We start from the raw sequence: 18,411 nt of genomic DNA, 5'->3' as shown, positions 1-18,411 counted from the left end.
TCCATCAACAACTTTCCTTTCACATCGTTCAACCCATCCGGTGTTTTTACACCAGCCACTGCTTCCCCGTTTCGTCTCCACCAGCTTTCTTTACAGCATTGCTGGAGTGTGGCCTGCGTCTTTGAGGGAAACCTCAACTTTTCCTCTGGGTAACCACTTGAAGGGAATTCCTCTTCCAGCACCAGGCCTGCAGCTTCGCTTCTTTGAACATTTGATGGTTTGATGGCTATAATTTGCTTAAAATAACACCAATAAAGTTATGAAGCTGTAAATGCCTAAATACCTAATATACCAAGATGAAACGTGGTGCAGTGTTTGATTTCAGTGCCTGAAGAATCTCTAGAGAATGTAACTTTTCGTGGAATTCGGACCGTTCTTTTACTTGTTACACATTATTTGTCCATGGTTTTGTAGTTGCACTTCAAAGTCTGTTGATTCTCTTTAAACTTCAGTATAAACAGTCACTTTTGTGGCATTAAGTTAAGCTGTCTTATTAGGATATTGTACACGTTTACAATCGTATACATTCTTGCTCAGTCCAAGAGGCTTTACAAACATTGCTTCACTTGCAACATAAAGCTAAGTCCAACTAGTAAGCAGCTAAACAAGAGCAGCATTCAGTCAACAGTGTCACACCTGAATCGTTTCTTCTTCAGGCCCGACCAATAGGAAGAGGCTGCATCTTTCAAAAAGAGGGGAAAGTCCTGAGTGTGAGTAACTGTCAGTCTCCACCTGAACTGCGTCAATGCTCGATCCACCCTTTCTTACCCTCTTCTTCCTCCTCCTCCTCCTCCCACCTCAGTTCATGCCGTATTCTCTCCGAGCAGACACTGAACACCTCGGCTTAGTCGACCATGAGAAGAATTAGTTAGAGCTTCCTCCCAGGCTGACCTGAAAGGAGAGACAGGTGAGATTGCAGCAGAGGCTCCTGCTTGGGGGAGAGTACTTATGTGCTTTACCTCTGTATGCAGAAGTCACAATGGAGTATTTTCAGCTTACCTAACCACTCAAGTTGCTCGCTGTAAGTGTTGTCCCCGGAAGTTTGGAAATAATTAAAGATCCCAGTGCAGGAGCGGTTCCCCGACCGGCCTCTTTCTGGGTCATGTTGACACAACACAGTGGCCCGTCACTAATCTCCATCATACCTGACCTCCTCCATTACCGGGTCAGACTTGAGGGTCATCACATGACCGTGGCAAATGAGGAACTAATAATCAGAAGCACTGGTGTTTTTTAACTCTTATGATTGGCTGAAAGTTTGTGGACGTTCCCGCCTCCTGACAAGTTAAGTTGCGTCATATGACAAGATCCCAAACAAAGGGCAGGTGCAGGAGCGGGTTGCTATCCTGCTCGAGAAGAGATTAAACGGACTTTTTGAGCCCAATGCATCACAAGAGTCACCTGTTTGTTTGTGAAAAGCACCGCCGCCACAGCCTCCTGTCTTTTAATGAGCGGATAAACGAAGCGGTAGACATAATAGTGCAGCTCTTTTGTGAGGGGAAAGGGCAGAGAGCTAGTTAAAGAAGGAGTCTGGCCCCACATGAAAAGAATCGCCGAGGAAAAAAGGAGGAGGTTAGGAGAGACGCTTGGGTGTTCTTCCAGCATTGTTCAACCTTCTGCCTTTGAGGGACACCTGTCATTGGCTGGGCGGTCCTCACAGGTGCCTCAAACCCGCCTGATTTGTTGAGCTTGAAAAGAGGACTCAGTCAACAGGTAGAGTGAAGGGAACAATGGCGATGATCTTGGAGGAGAGAGACGGATAGCGAGGGTGGGATGGTGGAAGAGAAATGAATTCTTTGGAAAGCACCTGAGGGTTTGTGTGAGATAATCTGTTTGCCTTTTGCTCCTGCTTCTCTTTTGTAAGGCAGAGGAAGGTGTTTCGGTGCGTCTGTGTTGCTCAAGACCGGCGTTCTCCGGAAGCTCCGCCTCCGAATGGCGAATTTCCTTATCAATCGTGAGCCCGCTCCGTTTTTACCCCCTTTCCCAACCTCGTCAGTTTCCATGGTTTCGCGACCTCGGCCGAGGCCCGGCTAACTGGAAGGCCGCGCAGACTCGTGGTCTCTCATGGCGCTGGCGCTCCGCCAAGAACCAGCTCCTAATAATGTGATACTGTTACAACATCGCTACACACCCCGGCTCAGAGAGCCAAGCGGCCGGGCTTGTTCTTACCACGTTGTTTGTGTTGACGTTTTTGATACGTGTGTGTATGTGTCTCTCTGTAGGGGTGTGTGTGTGTGGTCTTGCTGCCAAGGGGAATGCCAAGTTCTCTCTCACCCTTTGTGGAATGTGACGGGCGAATGAGACCTGTGTGTGAGAGAGAGACTGGCCCAACGTGAGCCCAGCAAAATGAAGAGAGTCAAAATGATGTTGTAAAATGATGCATTATTGTAGTACCGCTACCACTGCTGTCGTAGCTAATTGCTATTTGGAAATTAGTACCACAGTAGCAATTTCTGAAGCTAAAGCGGGCTCGCTACTCATTAGCTTTGTTGTACTGAAAACAGTTCTGGAGCTCCTTTCTCTTTCAGACGTGCTGTCTAAGCCAACCATTAGCTTCAGCACGATCTAAGCCTAGCAAGACTAGCTCTGTTACTGTTTCACTAAACTCCTATTTATAAGAGATGATATGAATTAGCCTACTTTTGGAGCTTCCTCTCAATATCATTAGTACACACATTTGTTTCTTATCACAACAAATTATAGAATATTATCTTGCAATTAGTAGAAGTACCATTGGCTGATCTGAGTGAGAGGATCAGTCCGACCCAACACTCCGATCATACAGCTACGACGCAAAACTGGGGGGAATGAGGAAAAGTAATGCTAAAGTTGCTTCGGCTATTTTCCTAGAGAAAGGAAGAAAATTATATAGGCGCTCTTAGGGAAGTGGTGCCACAGTGCTGCACCTGAGGAGCAAAAGAAACATTTATGTATCACGTCCAAAACTAGGAAAAGAGTGTGTGTTTGTTTTCAAGTTCAAGCACTGGTGAAATGGTGCAAAGTAAGGTTGCATATAGATGTACTCCACCAAGCCACAGGTGGGTAGTTTAATAACCATCTCCATTTAGAACGGGGCTGACCTTTTAAAGCCTGAGAATGTCTTGTTTCCCTTCCTCCTTTTAACTGTGGCCATGGTGATAAAAGGACAATGGCTGTGCTTGGTTTGTATGCATTGGCCCATGGGTGCTAATGTGTGTTTTAGAGAGCACGGTTTTACTGTTATTTCCTCTTTCCTACCAGGCACTAATCAAATAAAAGTAATTGAATCACAGGGTGTCCACTTTGTGACTGCATGAGCGTTTGTGTGTGTGTGTGTGTATGTGTGTGTGCGTTTATTTTTCAGTAAATGTGTTTGCAGAGCACTTACTGCAGAGTGGAGCTGGAGCTCAGTTTGGAACCTATTTTCAGCTGTTTAAAAGTAGATTTAATGTATGTTTCAACCCAGAATTCAAATCAAATATCCCTATTGAGATATGGCATAACTTTCAGTTTTGAAAACAAGGAGATAGTATTTCCAGTTTTGGGTTTCAGAGTTAGCAATAGAAGACTTTAAGTATTCCCTCTGCAGAGCAGTCGGCTCATAAAAGAGCCAGATAAGACCAGAAAGACATTATATGACAGTGGCGAGCAGATCAACGCTCTCCTTTATCTGCTTCCTCCTCAGAGGCTGGAATGTTAATGGAGGCTTTGTGATGGGTTCACTTCTCCTGAGTGACTGACGGTCGACTGGCATCTCTCAAAGACCTTTAATGGGATATAAGAGTTAGTATATGGGAGTGCTTTATGCCTACAACCCACTTACATAGTATGACGCTAAATAAATAAACCATTTTAATGAAACATTTGAGAAAGATAGGTCCATCTCTACTGCTGCCAAGTTCTGGGAACACCACAGTATTTACTGTATGCTTGTAGCTCGGCGTCGGGGATGCCATTTCCCCAGACGATTTTCTTTAGAAGGAATGAAATAAGCCCACATTTTAAGAAATCCCCTTCCCTGTAATGATGTTTTGTCACCTAATCTCATAGGTTACCTCACCAAAGTGCTGAAGAACTACACCGAGCAAGCTTGTGACGGAGACTTCCTGTCTGTCCGCTGTCCGCCCCGCACCACCATCACCGTCCAGTCGGCTTTCTATGGAAAAAGAGGAGCGGCTGATCTCCAGCAGTGTCCTCAGACCTACCAGGCCCTCCTGGGTTCACACAACGCCTGGGAGGATGATCGATATTGTTCCGTTTCTACAGCACTACAGGTAGGAAACTGGGCTCATGCTTTCCTTTTCCATTCATTTTTGTTAATATTTGAGCTTCACTAAGCTTCTGCACAGGCCGGTAATGATCATTAAGAAGAACTCAGATGCTTCCCAGGTCGTGATCTTACTCACAACGTTGCTTTAATTTGTCTGTCAGTCCATTTTTAGCCCACTCGCACGGCCTCAGCTTTTGGGCTGCGAGTCCCTCTGAGAGCAAGCGTGCTGTAAAATGGTCAAATGGACCGAGGGTTAAATTTTGGAGGACTGCTGATTATGTAATGCTTTGTGGGGACGTTTTCCGGCAAATTACACTCACTAAAGAGGAAGCTGGCTCGTATGTTCCCATGACACAAAGCGATTTCATGGGGTCTTTGCCTGAGCATCCTCTCCTAAATTGGGATGTGGTCGACCCGAGAAGGCCCGCTTTGCTCCACCAACACAAACACACACAAACACGTCCCGCTCAGCATTCATTCGGTTGTTTGGTTTATTCTTAGTCCCGCTGCCTTTTTAGCATTGAACACCCACCGTTTCCATAATAGACAGGACAGCCATGAATGCACAGACACAGAGACAGTATTGTGCCGAAGTGAGAGAATGACTGACTGCTGTGCCACCCACATGAGCACAACCCCCGCCGTGCCACCTGTTCATGACCCTTGATTTGTTAGCGTCACAGCAGGACTTTCTCCATAGAAAAACATTACATTGCAGGAGTTTTTCTCCTGTTTTTTTAGACTACTTCATAGCAATCCCCTTGTTTAACTGTTTGAATGAAGATGAATTACAGGTAAATACGGATTTCAAAAACTTGAGCCTGAGCTTTACCGGTGTTGCGAAAGTTGACTTCCATGTGAATTTGTTCTTTTTTCAGCAGGATATACACAAATACTATTCCCTATTTCACTTCAGTATGTATTCACTTCACTTCTGCATTCCTCCATTTGCCATAACATAAGCATTTCTCGATGCTAAATCCATGAAGGGCTCTGAACAGGATTCATTCACTCATTTTCCCGCCAATTCGGATTTCGGAAGAATGTCATAAGTTGAAATTGGCTCACCTGGGCTAAAGCAGGCTTTAGAAAAAAAAATGATGAAACTGGAGTTGCAAAATGACGCCAGGAAATGAGCAGAGCGAAGCTGTCCAAAGTTTTCTTCCTTCCATTTTCTTTTCCACTTACCCGCTCCTCTCTGCCGTATTCCCATGGCTGTGAGCGAACTGTTTGAAGTGGTTTTAGGTTTGCCTGCTGCTGGTCTCACCGTTGGCAGTTCATTGTTCTGCTTCTAAACCTGTCTTTGGTCCTCTCCCGCTCCCTGTCACTCTTTCCTTCTTTAGAAAATGCTGGACGAGTGCCAGGACAGAAGGAGCTGTCAAGTCCTTGTCAACAGCCGTGTGTTTGGGACGGACCAGTGTCCTGGCAGCAGTAAATACCTCATTGTCTGGTACAAATGCAGACCTAGTAAGTCCCTCATCGCCCTGGATCCTCGCAGTGACACATATCTGTTCTTCCTCTGTGTTTTTTTGGGGGTGTTTTTAAAACCGTGCAACCACAGAAAACCTGAAAATAACAGTCTAACAGTTTCACTAAGTTTATAATGGCCGTCTCTCGTTATCTGATTAAAAAAGAGGTTAAATACTGATCCACAGTCTCCCTCTCAAAAGATAAGATGCGTCTGTATGTGTGTAAGTTTCAAGTCATCCAGGTAATGTTGGGTCTAACACTAAAAGTACCAGAATAACTGTAGGATTTTTGACTTCCTTGATTACATACATTGCCGTTGTGTACAGAGATGGGTTTTAGGGGTTGTTATTCAGTGGGGAGTGACCTTATGCAGTCAAAATTACTGTCATCACCGAGTTTATGAAATCCAGTCCACACAGTGGAGTAGACTGATAATATTGCCCAATCTGGAGGAATCTGTTTAGATCAGATTTATTGAGTAATAAAGCATAAAAAGATCTATGAAGCAGTTTTACAATTATCTTAAGTTTTGAATTTGTTATCAGCTGATTTTCACCTGTTATGTCTTTACATTCAGAGCATGTTAAGAGGCTTGGATGAGTTGTTCACATATTGAAGCAAATGGAGCAAAAGTGATATTAAAATGGTTTTTCATTTTAGGTTTTGGCGGTATTATTTGAATGGATCTTTAGGTTGCACATTCTGTGTCACATCTAAAAAGCAAAAGAGTTGAAAAGAAATTGCTTTTTCATTTTCATGTCTGCCCCGCCAAAAAAAGGTGCCAAATTAAATCTGACTTCACAATCGGAGCAGCGGAGGAGGTGACGTCAGTGACTGTATCACGGCACTGATTTTTTGACCAGAATTTGTCCTGAAATGCACATTTTAGCTGTGAAGTCGTCCATCTGGGAGGCATCTGGGATGACACGCTGAATTCAAGCAGTGGCGGACTGAGTACACGTCGAGTAAATGTACATAGAGGAAAAAAACGATTCATCTTAAAGTATGTTGTCATGATGGGGTCTTGAACCAGGATGTCCCGGGAGGGAGAGAAAAGCTAACTCAGTGAGCTACAGGTAGCGCTGCATCATTCAGCAGACCAGCTGTGCAGCGCAGTCACAGTATTTATCTATTAGAGTCTCAGAGATTTTCTCACTTTGTTAAAGAGAAAAATACTCTTTCTGTGTCTTTCCCTCTATCCTTTCTTCTCCCTGTGAGTCAGGAAGCTGAGAGTATCACCCCGGAGGGGAGCCGCAACAGAGCTGTAATCCCACCCAGATTCTGGTGTCCATTGGCAGTTCAGTGCCGTGTTGAGTCGAGCTGCACTGAGCCTTGCAAAAATTCACACTAGAGTGACCACAAGTGAGAATTAATCCACTGATCCCCCCCTCTGGCCCCCCCATCCCTTGTTTTTTTTTTTTTTTTTTCTGTACCAAACCTCGGGGCCAATCAACAGCTCTTTGTTCGCTGTCACTTAACCAATGACTTCTCAGGGAAGGAGAGAAAGGCCACATGGGATGTCAGTGAGGTGCGTCGGGCAGGTGTCACCACCCCCGAGAGTGGAGAGGAACCGGGAGTGTGAGCGCGGACGGGAGTGAATCCGTCATCGGGAGACATACCCGGCCGATCCTGCCCGTTCTCCCCGCTCTGCATTCCTGTTCCACTCCCCTCATGGCTGAAGGAACGGCTGCTGTTGTGTTTTTATTTGCAGGCCAGTGAAGCTGCTCCTTCCTGTCACAGGTCACTCTGGAAGGATGTGTGTGAGGAATGCCTCTGCATGGCTCTACATGTCCACTGAGCCACTCTCCCTCTGTCCTCCTCCTCTTGTGTCTGCAAAGCTTTCATTAACAGCTGGAAAGCTTCATTTAAGCTTGTTTTCTTCCGTATAATATATTGACTTTGCAGAGAAATCGCTTCATTTGAATGTGTTTATAGTGTGTCCTGGTTTATGTTCTTGATCATGCCAACTAATCCTGCTGTCTCTCTCTCTCTCCCGATCTGCAGATGAGTATAAGAGTAAGGTGGTCTGTGAGGAGGAGAGGATGAGGCTGAGCTGTAAACGTGGTATGCAAATTGCTGTTTACTCTGCCATGTTCGGCCGCACGCAGCAAGGCACCCTGGAGTGTCCGCTACACCACAGGAGGACTCCGTCAGTAGGTGAGGCGCCGTCCGACTCTCACTTTTAGTTTGCATGTATAAAGATGGCTGCTGTGTTGTAAGCATTGTCCAAAACTTCCAATAGACACAGTAATACAAGTGAAGTTTGAATGTTATTCCATGAACAGTGTTCCTCAAAGTGTTTGTTTTCACATTTTTCATCCAGTTTTCCCAGGATGCTCTTTTTCTAGCGATTGTCCATTGGAAAAATATGATTGCCTTTATCAGATCAATGGTTTTGAGGTCAGCCTGCGGTCAGGGAAGGAGTGGCATTTCGTACATGAAGACACAAGCTGGGAATGTAAATCAGGTCTGCTTGTTTTTGCATGATGTTAAAATAAGCCTCCCTGTCCTGCGAATCGGTGCAAGACATACCGAGCCTTATTACTCTGGGCAGAAGCGAAAAATCAAGTAATTTTTATTGGTGAGCTTTACACGTTGAGACTGGAACACCTCCGAACCACAAAATGTTCTGTAAAAGCTGCTGAGTTCATAATGCCTACTTAGTCTCCGTTCCGTGACTTTTTTTTTTTTTTTTTGGCTTGGCTGATATTGGCGCGAGTGACTGTTGCAATTTAATAGACTTTCAATTTCCTCTTCAGCTGCACACCCACCTCTGCCTTTCCTATCACACCTCTCCCACATTTACCAGATGATAACTCACTTTTGAAATTATAACCCTTGTTTAGCATTTCTCCTTTTTCTTTCGTGAATGCATGCGGAGATATATCAAACCGGCACTCAGGGTAAAGTAGACTCAAACAAACATGGTTGCATTGCCAGGGGAATAGGCTGGAATGTGGATCAGATGTCTCCGTCATCCGAAGTGGAGTTGGACCCGTAGAAAAGGGACATATTGATTTCCTTTTGAAGCATATGTGTGTGTGCGTATGTGCGCGCGTGAGTGCGTGCGGTATCCAGATGTACCCTTGCCCTTGTTTAGGGGAATGTTAATGACTTTAATCTTGGATCCATGACAAGAATTAGTATAGCCGTAGCTGCTGCCGGTGGCCTCGGGCGCTTTGCCAGGCGGCTCAGTTATTTAGTTTTAGTCGTGAACGTACACCTGGAAATGGACACAGAGGTTTCTGCTGGTAAATAAGTATCCAGGCTCGCCTAAGTAAACATTTGTGTGTGTGTGTGTGTGTGTGTGTGTGTGTGTGTCTGTGTGTGTGGGTGGGTGTCTGAGCCTTTGTGTGCGCTCTCGTCTTTATTACAGAAGTGTCAGGACGAGGTTGAAAGGCTGACACAGGCGTCAGTCACTGGGTAATCAGAGACAGATATAAAGAATGGCATTGTGTGAGTTTGTATGCATCTCCCTGTGCGTTATTGTCCTCTATATGAGCATTGAGGGCTTCCTTTGAAGCATTTTCTCCCCTCATACAGGTGGATCAGGAATGTGCAACAGGTGAGACGGGCCTGGTCTGATATCTGGTTTCAGACTCTGGATTAAGTACAGTAGCTTTTAGCGTAAAGGGAAAATTGACTCTGCAAATGTGCAAATGGAACATCACAGCAGGTAAAAACCAGTGTTTACTGTCAGCTCGCGGATTAAACCTGCGTGTTAACACCAACCGTGCACTAAACCTCGCTGCTCCTGTTGAGATTCCTTTTCTGTCTCTTGATCACACACACTCGTGTGTTTACACACAGCCAGCTCCTCGGGCCGCTCCGCTCCATCGCGGTGGGATTTCCCCCGTCAGCTCCATCTTTGATGTGGCTCCCATGTCACCAGGAGCGAGGAGGAAGTGAGGCTGTCTTGAGTGACGGCTCAGACACACACTGTTAATTATTTTTAACTGCCTTTCTCTCTGCCCACCCGAAGTGACGCCGCGCACGTGCACGTGCGTGTGTGTGGCAAGTTGCCTGTTTTGATTTCATCCTTTGCTTTAAATGCGTGCTTGGGGCAAACTGCTGGGTTTTAGTAATCTCTTAAACCGCACCTCTCTGGCAGGCCCGCCGCTGCCTGAGGTGGAAGATTTTCCCACTGAGCTCACGCAGCTGGCTGCACCTGCCCAGCTGCTGCACACACCGTTTTATTTAAAGGTTCGAGCACAACCTGGACAGGACGAGCAGCGGTTGCCCGATTCCTTTCTGAACCTGAAATAACCAAAACGAAACGCCACACAGAAAACGAGTGTGTGCACAGGCAAGCGCACGCAGAAGTAAGACCCCCTTTGATCCTGGCTGTTCTTCAGTAGCGGGGCGGGAGTGGTGATGGAGACTCCTCAAAGTAAAAGAGAGGCCTACCTCAGCCCTCCTCTCTCATCTGCCCCATTACCATCACACACACCTCCTGACATCCAAATAGTCCCCCATGCTTGGCATGCAAAATCTCCGACGACATTCCTCCCTCCTTCCCTCCCTCCCTCCCTCCCTTTCTTCTTTGCTTTCACTTTTGAGTGCATGCTTCAAACAAGCCCTTTAACTTTAGACGCAAGCCGGACGGTCACAGTCACTTTTATAGTTGCAGAAAATGCACAGCTGCAAGTTCTAATTTAACACACGCCTGCAGGAGTTTTGGGGTGTGAGCGGCTTCGCTGTAACTCGATCGACATTTATTACTGATGTTGATGTTTATAGAACACGCACAGGGTTCCAGTACTCTTTTGGAAATGACACATATTAATAAAATCAGCCTTCACTGGTTCACTCCAGTTGCAGCAGTAATTAACAGGTTTCAGTTACTAAATTCTCAACGGTGGATTTATGTTTGCAACAATAGTAGCTTTCTGGTTCTCATTACACTTGTTTGGCACACGCATCCTTTATTTAACCAGGTAAAACGCCTCACATTGGCTCCCAACACATTGGTTCCTGCAGGATTTCTCTGGAAACACGGGTGTAGGATTGACTGTTTTCATGCCAAATGGCTCCAATTCAGACAGATGATACTCTAATAACATGGTATCAACTTACAAACAGCTGAAGACAGATCCCTGGTTGTTTGAGTGCACATGTGTTGCTGGATGTTTGGGGACTTCATGGTTTCGAAGGTAATACAATTATAAAGAATGCTATGAAAGGTTTCTGATATAGAAAGGTAAAGGTGTGTCTGTAGAGAGTGGTTTAGAAAATCACTCAAAAACAAGGTATGTGCACATCCGCCTCCCTGCAGTATCTGGAAGTCACTTCTCTATTATACTAATACTTTTAATCCCTCAACAACCACCCGAACCTGCTCTTTAAATGATATGTGTCCTGTAGGAGGTGAGTCAGAGTGAAAGAGGAGATGGACACAAGTTTTTTCCGTCCTCTGTCTTCGGATTCCAGGAACAGTGTGCGTAGGTGGAAGACCTGAAGGATTGTTATGAGGCGTTGCCGAGATGATTTTCTGGGAGAGGTTTTTGTCTGCGCGCGTGTGTGTGTGTTGTCATTGGAGAATTAAACACACAAGCGCTGACCTATATATTTGACAGTTATTCAATCCACCCAGCATAATTCGCACTCACACACTCACCTGAAAGACAATTATTTTCAAAATAAGGGCTCTCTGACGAGCCGAACTTAATGATGGGAATCATCTGAGATGTGTTACTGTAAAAGTGTTTTCTCCGTGAAGGTGTGGGGGTGGCAAAGCCACTGGATTCATGTTGGAGATGTTCAATGCTGATACATGTCGGAAGCAAGCGGAAAGTTTGAGCTAAGTGGAAGATGACTGATGTGAAACGGAGGTGCTGCTGGTCTGGGGCGGCGCGTCAACACACATTTAAAAAGCAGAGAAAGACGACACTTGAACTTCATGTACCAATGTCAAACTTTATTGTGCGTGCACGTGCGTGTGCACGGGACACTCCTCCTTTCCTCAGCCATTCCTTCTCCTGACTGTGGACCTTTTTCTCTGAACTTTAGGCCTGTCTGTGTGTGTGGAAGATGGAGTGGTGGTTGGAAAATGGTTGAGGGTAAAGGTTAGAGGCAACCAGGGTTATTCATTCCTGTGGTGCGTGTGCATGTGTGTGTGAGAGAGAGTACCGTTGTACGCTTGTCTATCTGTGTTAAAACCGATAATGACAGCCAGAGGGGGTCCGACCCTGGGGAACGAGCGTTGAAACATAGAAATCCCATGTGCATGTGCTGTTTGTGCCTGAGCTGGTGGACAAAGAATATGTGTGTGTGTGTGTGTGTGTGTGTGTGTGTGTGTGTGTGTGTGTGTGTGTGTGTGTGTGTGTCTTCATCCCCCTTGTCGCGGTAACGGGCCACGGGGAAGTATACTGAGGCCTTAAGTCTCTAACAGTTTCTCAACCCTATTGCCCCACCCGTTTTTTTTTTTGTGTGTGTGTGTGTGTGTGTGTGTGAGCCCTATGTTGAGCTAATCACCCAGCCGGGGAATCAAAGCTGCGGCTAATGGGAGCCCGTCTGTCAGTGCGCCCGCCTGTCAGGGTGGAAGTTTTCAGCATGTCGCGATGGCTCAAACAAGCCCTCTGGGAAGAACAGGAGAAAGAGAGGGAGAGAGAGTTAATGCACATGAGGCCGAGCAGGAGGTCACTGTCCTGCAGTCTGAGCATGAACGCCGCTGCACGCGCGAATATGCTGTATTAATGCTACATGGACAGCATGTGCAATGAAACAAATGATTTAGCAATGGAAATGCGCTGCAGAAATCGTTGCATTATTTAGTGTAAGATAGAGTTTTATTACAATGAAAATTTATTCTTTTGTTGAGAAAATGCATAACAGAATATACTGAAGCCAAGTGTGAAATGTTAGCATTTTACATTTTTGTTTTTAAACTTGACTTGAACCTAATTTTGAAATTTGATTTCTGAGGAACTGGAAGCATCACTTGGCTTTATACTTAAATATGCACAACTTCAAATGGATGTTGTCTGAAAATTGCCTGCTAAACTGTTGGTTTTGATTTGTTCTTTTCTTGAGTAAAACTCTCTGATTACAGCTTATTGAATAGATGATTTGATTTGATTCACTTTTAATGAATTGTTAGAAAGTGTAGTGTTTATCCATCTTGCCACACTGTGGGAAAATCCGCAGTTTGACTCCAGGATTGAGGGCCGTTCTTTTGTAGTGTTTTCATGTTCTCTCTGTGCACACATGACGTTTCTCCAGGTAGTCTGGTTTGTATTGACAAGACAGTTCATATATGTGTGTGTGTTGGGTTTGAGTCTGCCGATAAAATGACAGTTGCAAATGGTTTAAAGTGTTTGAAGTGTAAAAGGTTTAACCTCTGAGCTTTGTCGTTTCTTGTCCAGTCACATGCTGGTTCCCACAGGCGTCCGCTGCGTTCCATCCTGGTTAGAAGTCCCAGTATGTTGGCTCCAGCTGGGGGTCACCAGGGTAACCGTGTCTAACTGGACACACACACACACAAGTTGAGTTTCATATTGTGAAGCCGATCTAGCTGTAAAGCTCCGACCTGGGATCACTAGTTGATCTTCTTTTTATGTGGAGTAAGTTGTCCCATCACTGGATTATCACACAGTTCAGGCTCATTAACCTGATTGCCCGTGTTGACACTGTGTACGACCACTAGACTGACCTCATACGCTTCCTGACGGGGACATTTGACCTCTGACCTGTGCCCATAATTTCTTGTGGCCTGTTGACATGTGAGCCAAGCCTTAACCAGCCTGTTCTTTCAACCTTTATTTTTTTTTAAAACCCTGATTTCTCTCACTGGGGCAGACAGGGCGACAAGCCAGTGTCGGCTTTCAAAGGCTCATTTCCTCCTGTTGTTTTTAGGGGTCAGATTGATCTTGGGGGTCTGAGAGGCATCCAAGTGGAACTCTGGACCATCTGCATTCCCACAGGACACAACAGGAGGGTCTTCATACTTCACCTGCGCTCCTCATTGATGTTTACCTGGAAACTTCAGATACACACAGTTAATTTAAATCACTCGCTCACTGTGCAGTTTGCCTTTATCTAGGGCGAAGTATCGGGTAATCCTGGGATGATAGGAAGAAAAGATGTGGACTCACTGCCTGAATGAAGAGAGCTGCAGGTAGTGGAGGAGCTGACCGGTGTTCAGTGATGATGAATGAGAGGCCCATCCATCAGTGTGATAGTCCACGCACACACACACACGCACACACACAGGATCAGGTATCCCTTCAGATAATGTAAGCCTTGGGAAGCTTCTCTATACAGACCTTATATGGAAAGCGGCTCCTACGTGGGAGCTGAGGGGAGGTGTGTGTGTGTGTATAATTTTACTTGTGCATCAAACACTCTGATGCAAGATATCGATATGATCGTGCGGCACAGCCTCAGTAATAGTATATGGTTTATTGTTAAATAGAGCACTGAGAAAAAGCCTGGATGTGCAGCCTGCCTCAGTGGTGTGGTTCGCTCTCTAACCTCTCAGCAAGACATTCAGCTTTAGTCTCAGCTTGTTGGCCTCTCTGGGTGGAGTTTGCATGTTCTTCTGTGCATCAGCAGGTTTTTATCTGGGCACCTCGGTTTCCCACCACAGCCGATAAGCATGTGTTTTAGGTTGTTTAATATCGCTGTTTTGACTCTAAGTGTGATTGTCTGTCTTTGTCTTTGCCCTGTGTTAAACTGGGGTGATTGGAGCGATCATTACATGCTGTTTTAGGCCTCAATACTACTCAAAATGCCCTGACTTGTGTGACAGAAAATCACTAAATGTTCCAGTTTTGCTCCACAACTACTTAAAAAAAAAAAAAAAAATTTTGCTGTGTAAGTTTAATAAATGCTTTTTCTATTTTATCTTTTTTTTTTTTGTTTTCCTCAGAGTGCCAGTCCTCTGTGGCTCTGCAGCTTCTCACCTCCCGCTGCCAGGGGAAGAAAAGCTGTCTGGTCCGAGCCTCCACCAGAGACTTTGGAGATCCTTGTTACCCCGGGACCAGGAAGTACCTCAGTGTCATCTACACCTGTGGTGAGTGCCAGAACACCTTACTGCAGGTTTCATCTTACTGCCACCAGGGGGCGGTGTTCACCTGCTGGTCTGCTTCATCCAATGAGGAAAACCAAAAGATGCTCCTCACACAGGAGAATCATCCATATGATGATATGTGTAACAACAGAACATCTTTTTTTTATCTGACAGCCCAGCATTTAGTGCTACAAACTATATATTTCACTATATACTTTTACTGTGGTTTTGAAACACAAGTTTCAGTGTTGCAATCCCTTTATATAAAAGCCAATGTTTCTTGTTTGGTGCTTTTTTGTGGGGGAAAAAAAAAGGATGTTTGTTTTCCTCGAAATTATCAGTATCTACTTGTCTTGACTCCGTTTGTGAGAATGACGAAAACGACAGGCTTCTTATATATATATATATATATATATATATATAGATAGATATATATAGATATATATATATATAGATAGATAGATAGATATACCATCCCTAGACCAACCTGACCTGCCAAGGCTGTAATTTAACTTGAAGACACCCCCCCCCCCCCCCCCCCCCCCCCCCCCCCACACACACACACACACACACACACACACACACACCATCCACTAAGCCTCCAGCACCAGGAACTGATCAATCACTACATTGGCCTGGAGGATTTCAAACCCTTCCAAATCACTGACCAGTTGACCTCCGACCACAACGGGGTCGCTGTTAGATTTAGCATTTCTTCGACATCAAATTTTACAAGTAGTTGTAATTTCATGTTATGTTTTGATGTATTTTGTGCTCTGTGACCTTTACCCTCAAGTGAGTGAGTGGGATCATCTATGACCCCAGGCATATATTTTTTTGCACCATTTTTCTTATTTAAATGGGAAAAAAGCTTCCTACCATGAATTTGTCAATCTGTATGTCCTGCATTCTTTCACAGAATTATGCAAGGATCTCCCAAACTGCGTGGTTAATATAATCCAAACTTATGCGCGGTCAGTTATGACCCCGGGAAGATCTATGAGGTTTTTGACATTATAGTGTAGTTTGACAACTCTAATCATTGTCTTTTAGTGTTTTGCAAAGAAGCATAGTAAAGAGACCTGGAATAGCAAGATTTACAGCTGCACAAGCTCTGAGAGTGATGTTTGATGCCCAGAGTGGGGATGAAAGTGGATAATTATTATTATTTGCATTACCATATCTAAACATTATCTATGATATGAACAAACCAGATGTTGGTGACCATAGTCAGTCATATTAGTCACTAAAACAGCTTGGTCGCTTGAGGGTTAAAATCAATCCTTGGCATTATTTTCATGCTGTTTCTCATTTTAGCTGTTATTTATACTTCTTATTTACTTCTAGATTCAGGATAATCGACATCCGGTGGTTGTGGGATGTTTGTTTAATCATATGAAGATCATCTCTACTCTGAGTCAGTTGTTCCACAACGTGGAACAATTGTCAGATTGTTCATCAAGACTTCATCCAGTCATCATCTGATACAAAATCGTGAAAACAGAGAAGAGCGGCCGGCCTGTTGGGGTTTATTGTGGAGCCGTTTGGACTGAATCATTGCCTGAACGTCCTTATCTCTGACTGATAAGACCATGTAGTCTGCTGACGGCTCTGGGACTGAGCCGGGCTGGTCAGTGTGTGTGTGTTCTTGGGTCTGAGAGGCGATGAGGAGAGAGAGGAAGGATGTGGGGTGGTGAAGCATGGAGGGGGGCCGTGCTGTGAAGGGGGCAGTGGGCCGTTCGGGGCTGCTGCGGTGGGAGTTGAGAGGGTTGAATCTGAGTAAATCAGGATAGCTGCTGCAGACATGAAGTCACTTCATGCTGTCGGCTTTTGCAGAGTGATCATTTTGGGGCTATCTTCTCTCATTGGTGGTCAAATGTTTGTGGGAAAGAACCCATTTTTTTGTTGGAGTTGGGGTTGGAAGATGTGTCTCTCTACTTAACTGGGAGTACTTATGTGTGTGTATAGTCTAGACGACACACTCACTTCACCAGATTTTCTCAATAACTACATCAAACATTATGAAATAGGTGCTGATGTGAGGGGCGTGTGTTGGACCCTGGTATTATCGATTGTTGGGTTTAGTTTAATTGGTGCCTCCACATTCTGTGTGTATGTGCGTGTGTGAGTTTATATGCCAGTAAATTTGTTATTTGGATCGCTCTGTCTCAAGTGAAGGACGTGTTTCCCACTTTATTGTCCCATAATGACCTATTATTGCTCTATTATAAGAGTTACGTGAGCTGCCAGGAAAAAAAAAAAGAACATTTCTGGAAAGAGACTTTTATGAGTGCATATTTTTACCTTCGTATGCCTCTAAAGGTTGGTGTCGCACACAGGCTCACACGTGCACACGCAGGCGTGGATGTGTGTTTAATTCGCAGTGCAGAGGCATCATCAGCCTCGGCCTGCCTGTGATTTACTGAAGCGTCAGCCTGCAGCTTCACAGGCTCAAGGCTCCTCAGGAATAACACAGCACCAAATGGTCTGGAACCTGCCATCAGTCCTACACACCCACACATACACACAAACACACACACGCTGCACAGCCGCCACTGTCAGGCTTCATTTGAATCCAGACCCTGAGGAGGAAGTCCCTGTGATTTGTCAGAAAATGACTTTGGGAGCCCCAAAGGAGTCGGCAGTGAGAATGTGACATTTGAATATTTTAATAGGATCAAGAGTAAAGTTAATTTTAGTCCATCCTAAACTTGGAAATATTTACTCTGTCTTCATACACGCTGGAGTTTGATAAATGACTCTGCTTTGGGCCATTTCCTCTGAAAGTAGGGGACCAGTGTGACTCCTTTGAAGTTTCTTTCTTGTTAAGTTTTGTTGATCAGTTTGTCAAAGGTTGACCCCGTGTCTTTGGAAAATGTTTAACTGGCAAATGGTGTGCCTCTAAAACGTGTTGTTGGTTTCAAAAAACTGAAATTGAGGTAGTTTGGCATTAAAAAAAGCTATGATCAATGTTTTTCTCTTGGCCCAACTATGTATTTTGCACTACATGTTGCTATTTTAGTCTTAAGAAGGCATTTTTGTATGAATTGAACTCAGGCAGCCCTTCAAGCCTTGTCCCAGAGTCCAACATAATTCTCTGCCAACATTCCTGTTTTTATTAGTGAGTAAAGTAACCCAGCCTGGAGTCATCCCGCTTCTCTCTGCACGTGTCTTTAAACAATAGAAAACAGTAATAACTTCACACTAAATTGAACTCAGTTTGATTTACGGACACCCGTTCAGGTCGGATCATATCCAGAAGTACCTTCCTCTCCTTTCGCTGCCTCCTTCCTCTATAGCCTCATCCAGAGTTCGGTTCTTTTCCTCCTCTGAGAGGCGTTAAAGCTTCAAACTTTATATCAAAATGAGGGGGCCTCGCTTTAAACTTCCTTCCGAGGCTTTACGTCGGCGTCCACTGTGGTATCATGGATCATTCCTGGACAAGCCTCTTCTGAGCCTTTAAGCACAGACTTCAGCGATGTTGGACTTCTGTGGAAAGCCTAATGAACAACTCTAATTGCTGCGTAGGAAATTGATTAATTGTGGCGTTTAGCTGGTTAAGGTGAGATCTGGGGTCAGAGCAGAGGGGGGCTCAGGCGTTTCCAACCCCGAGGCTGAAAACCTCAGAGTGGAAACAAGATCCCTGCGAAGCACTAATGAAAGCATAATGAGTCTATGATCA

The 18,411-nt window shown here is 44.9% G+C and overlaps 1 protein-coding gene across 1 annotated transcript in view; it reads left to right on the top strand.

Moving 5' to 3' along the window:
• eva1aa (eva-1 homolog A, regulator of programmed cell death a) overlaps positions 1-18,411 on the top strand; it is a 59,806-nt gene that overhangs the window by 13,201 nt on the left and 28,194 nt on the right. The window contains exons 2-5 of the mRNA XM_030110663.1: positions 4,030-4,253; positions 5,593-5,716; positions 7,724-7,876; positions 14,589-14,732. Coding sequence (XP_029966523.1) covers positions 4,030-4,253; positions 5,593-5,716; positions 7,724-7,876; positions 14,589-14,732 — 645 coding nt within the window. The remainder of the gene's footprint in view (positions 1-4,029; positions 4,254-5,592; positions 5,717-7,723; positions 7,877-14,588; positions 14,733-18,411) is intronic.

This window comes from Salarias fasciatus, chromosome 15 (assembly GCF_902148845.1).
Source record: "Salarias fasciatus chromosome 15, fSalaFa1.1, whole genome shotgun sequence".
Lineage (NCBI taxonomy): Eukaryota > Metazoa > Chordata > Actinopteri > Blenniiformes > Blenniidae > Salarias > Salarias fasciatus.
This window is presented reverse-complemented; position numbering and strand designations above follow the sequence as displayed.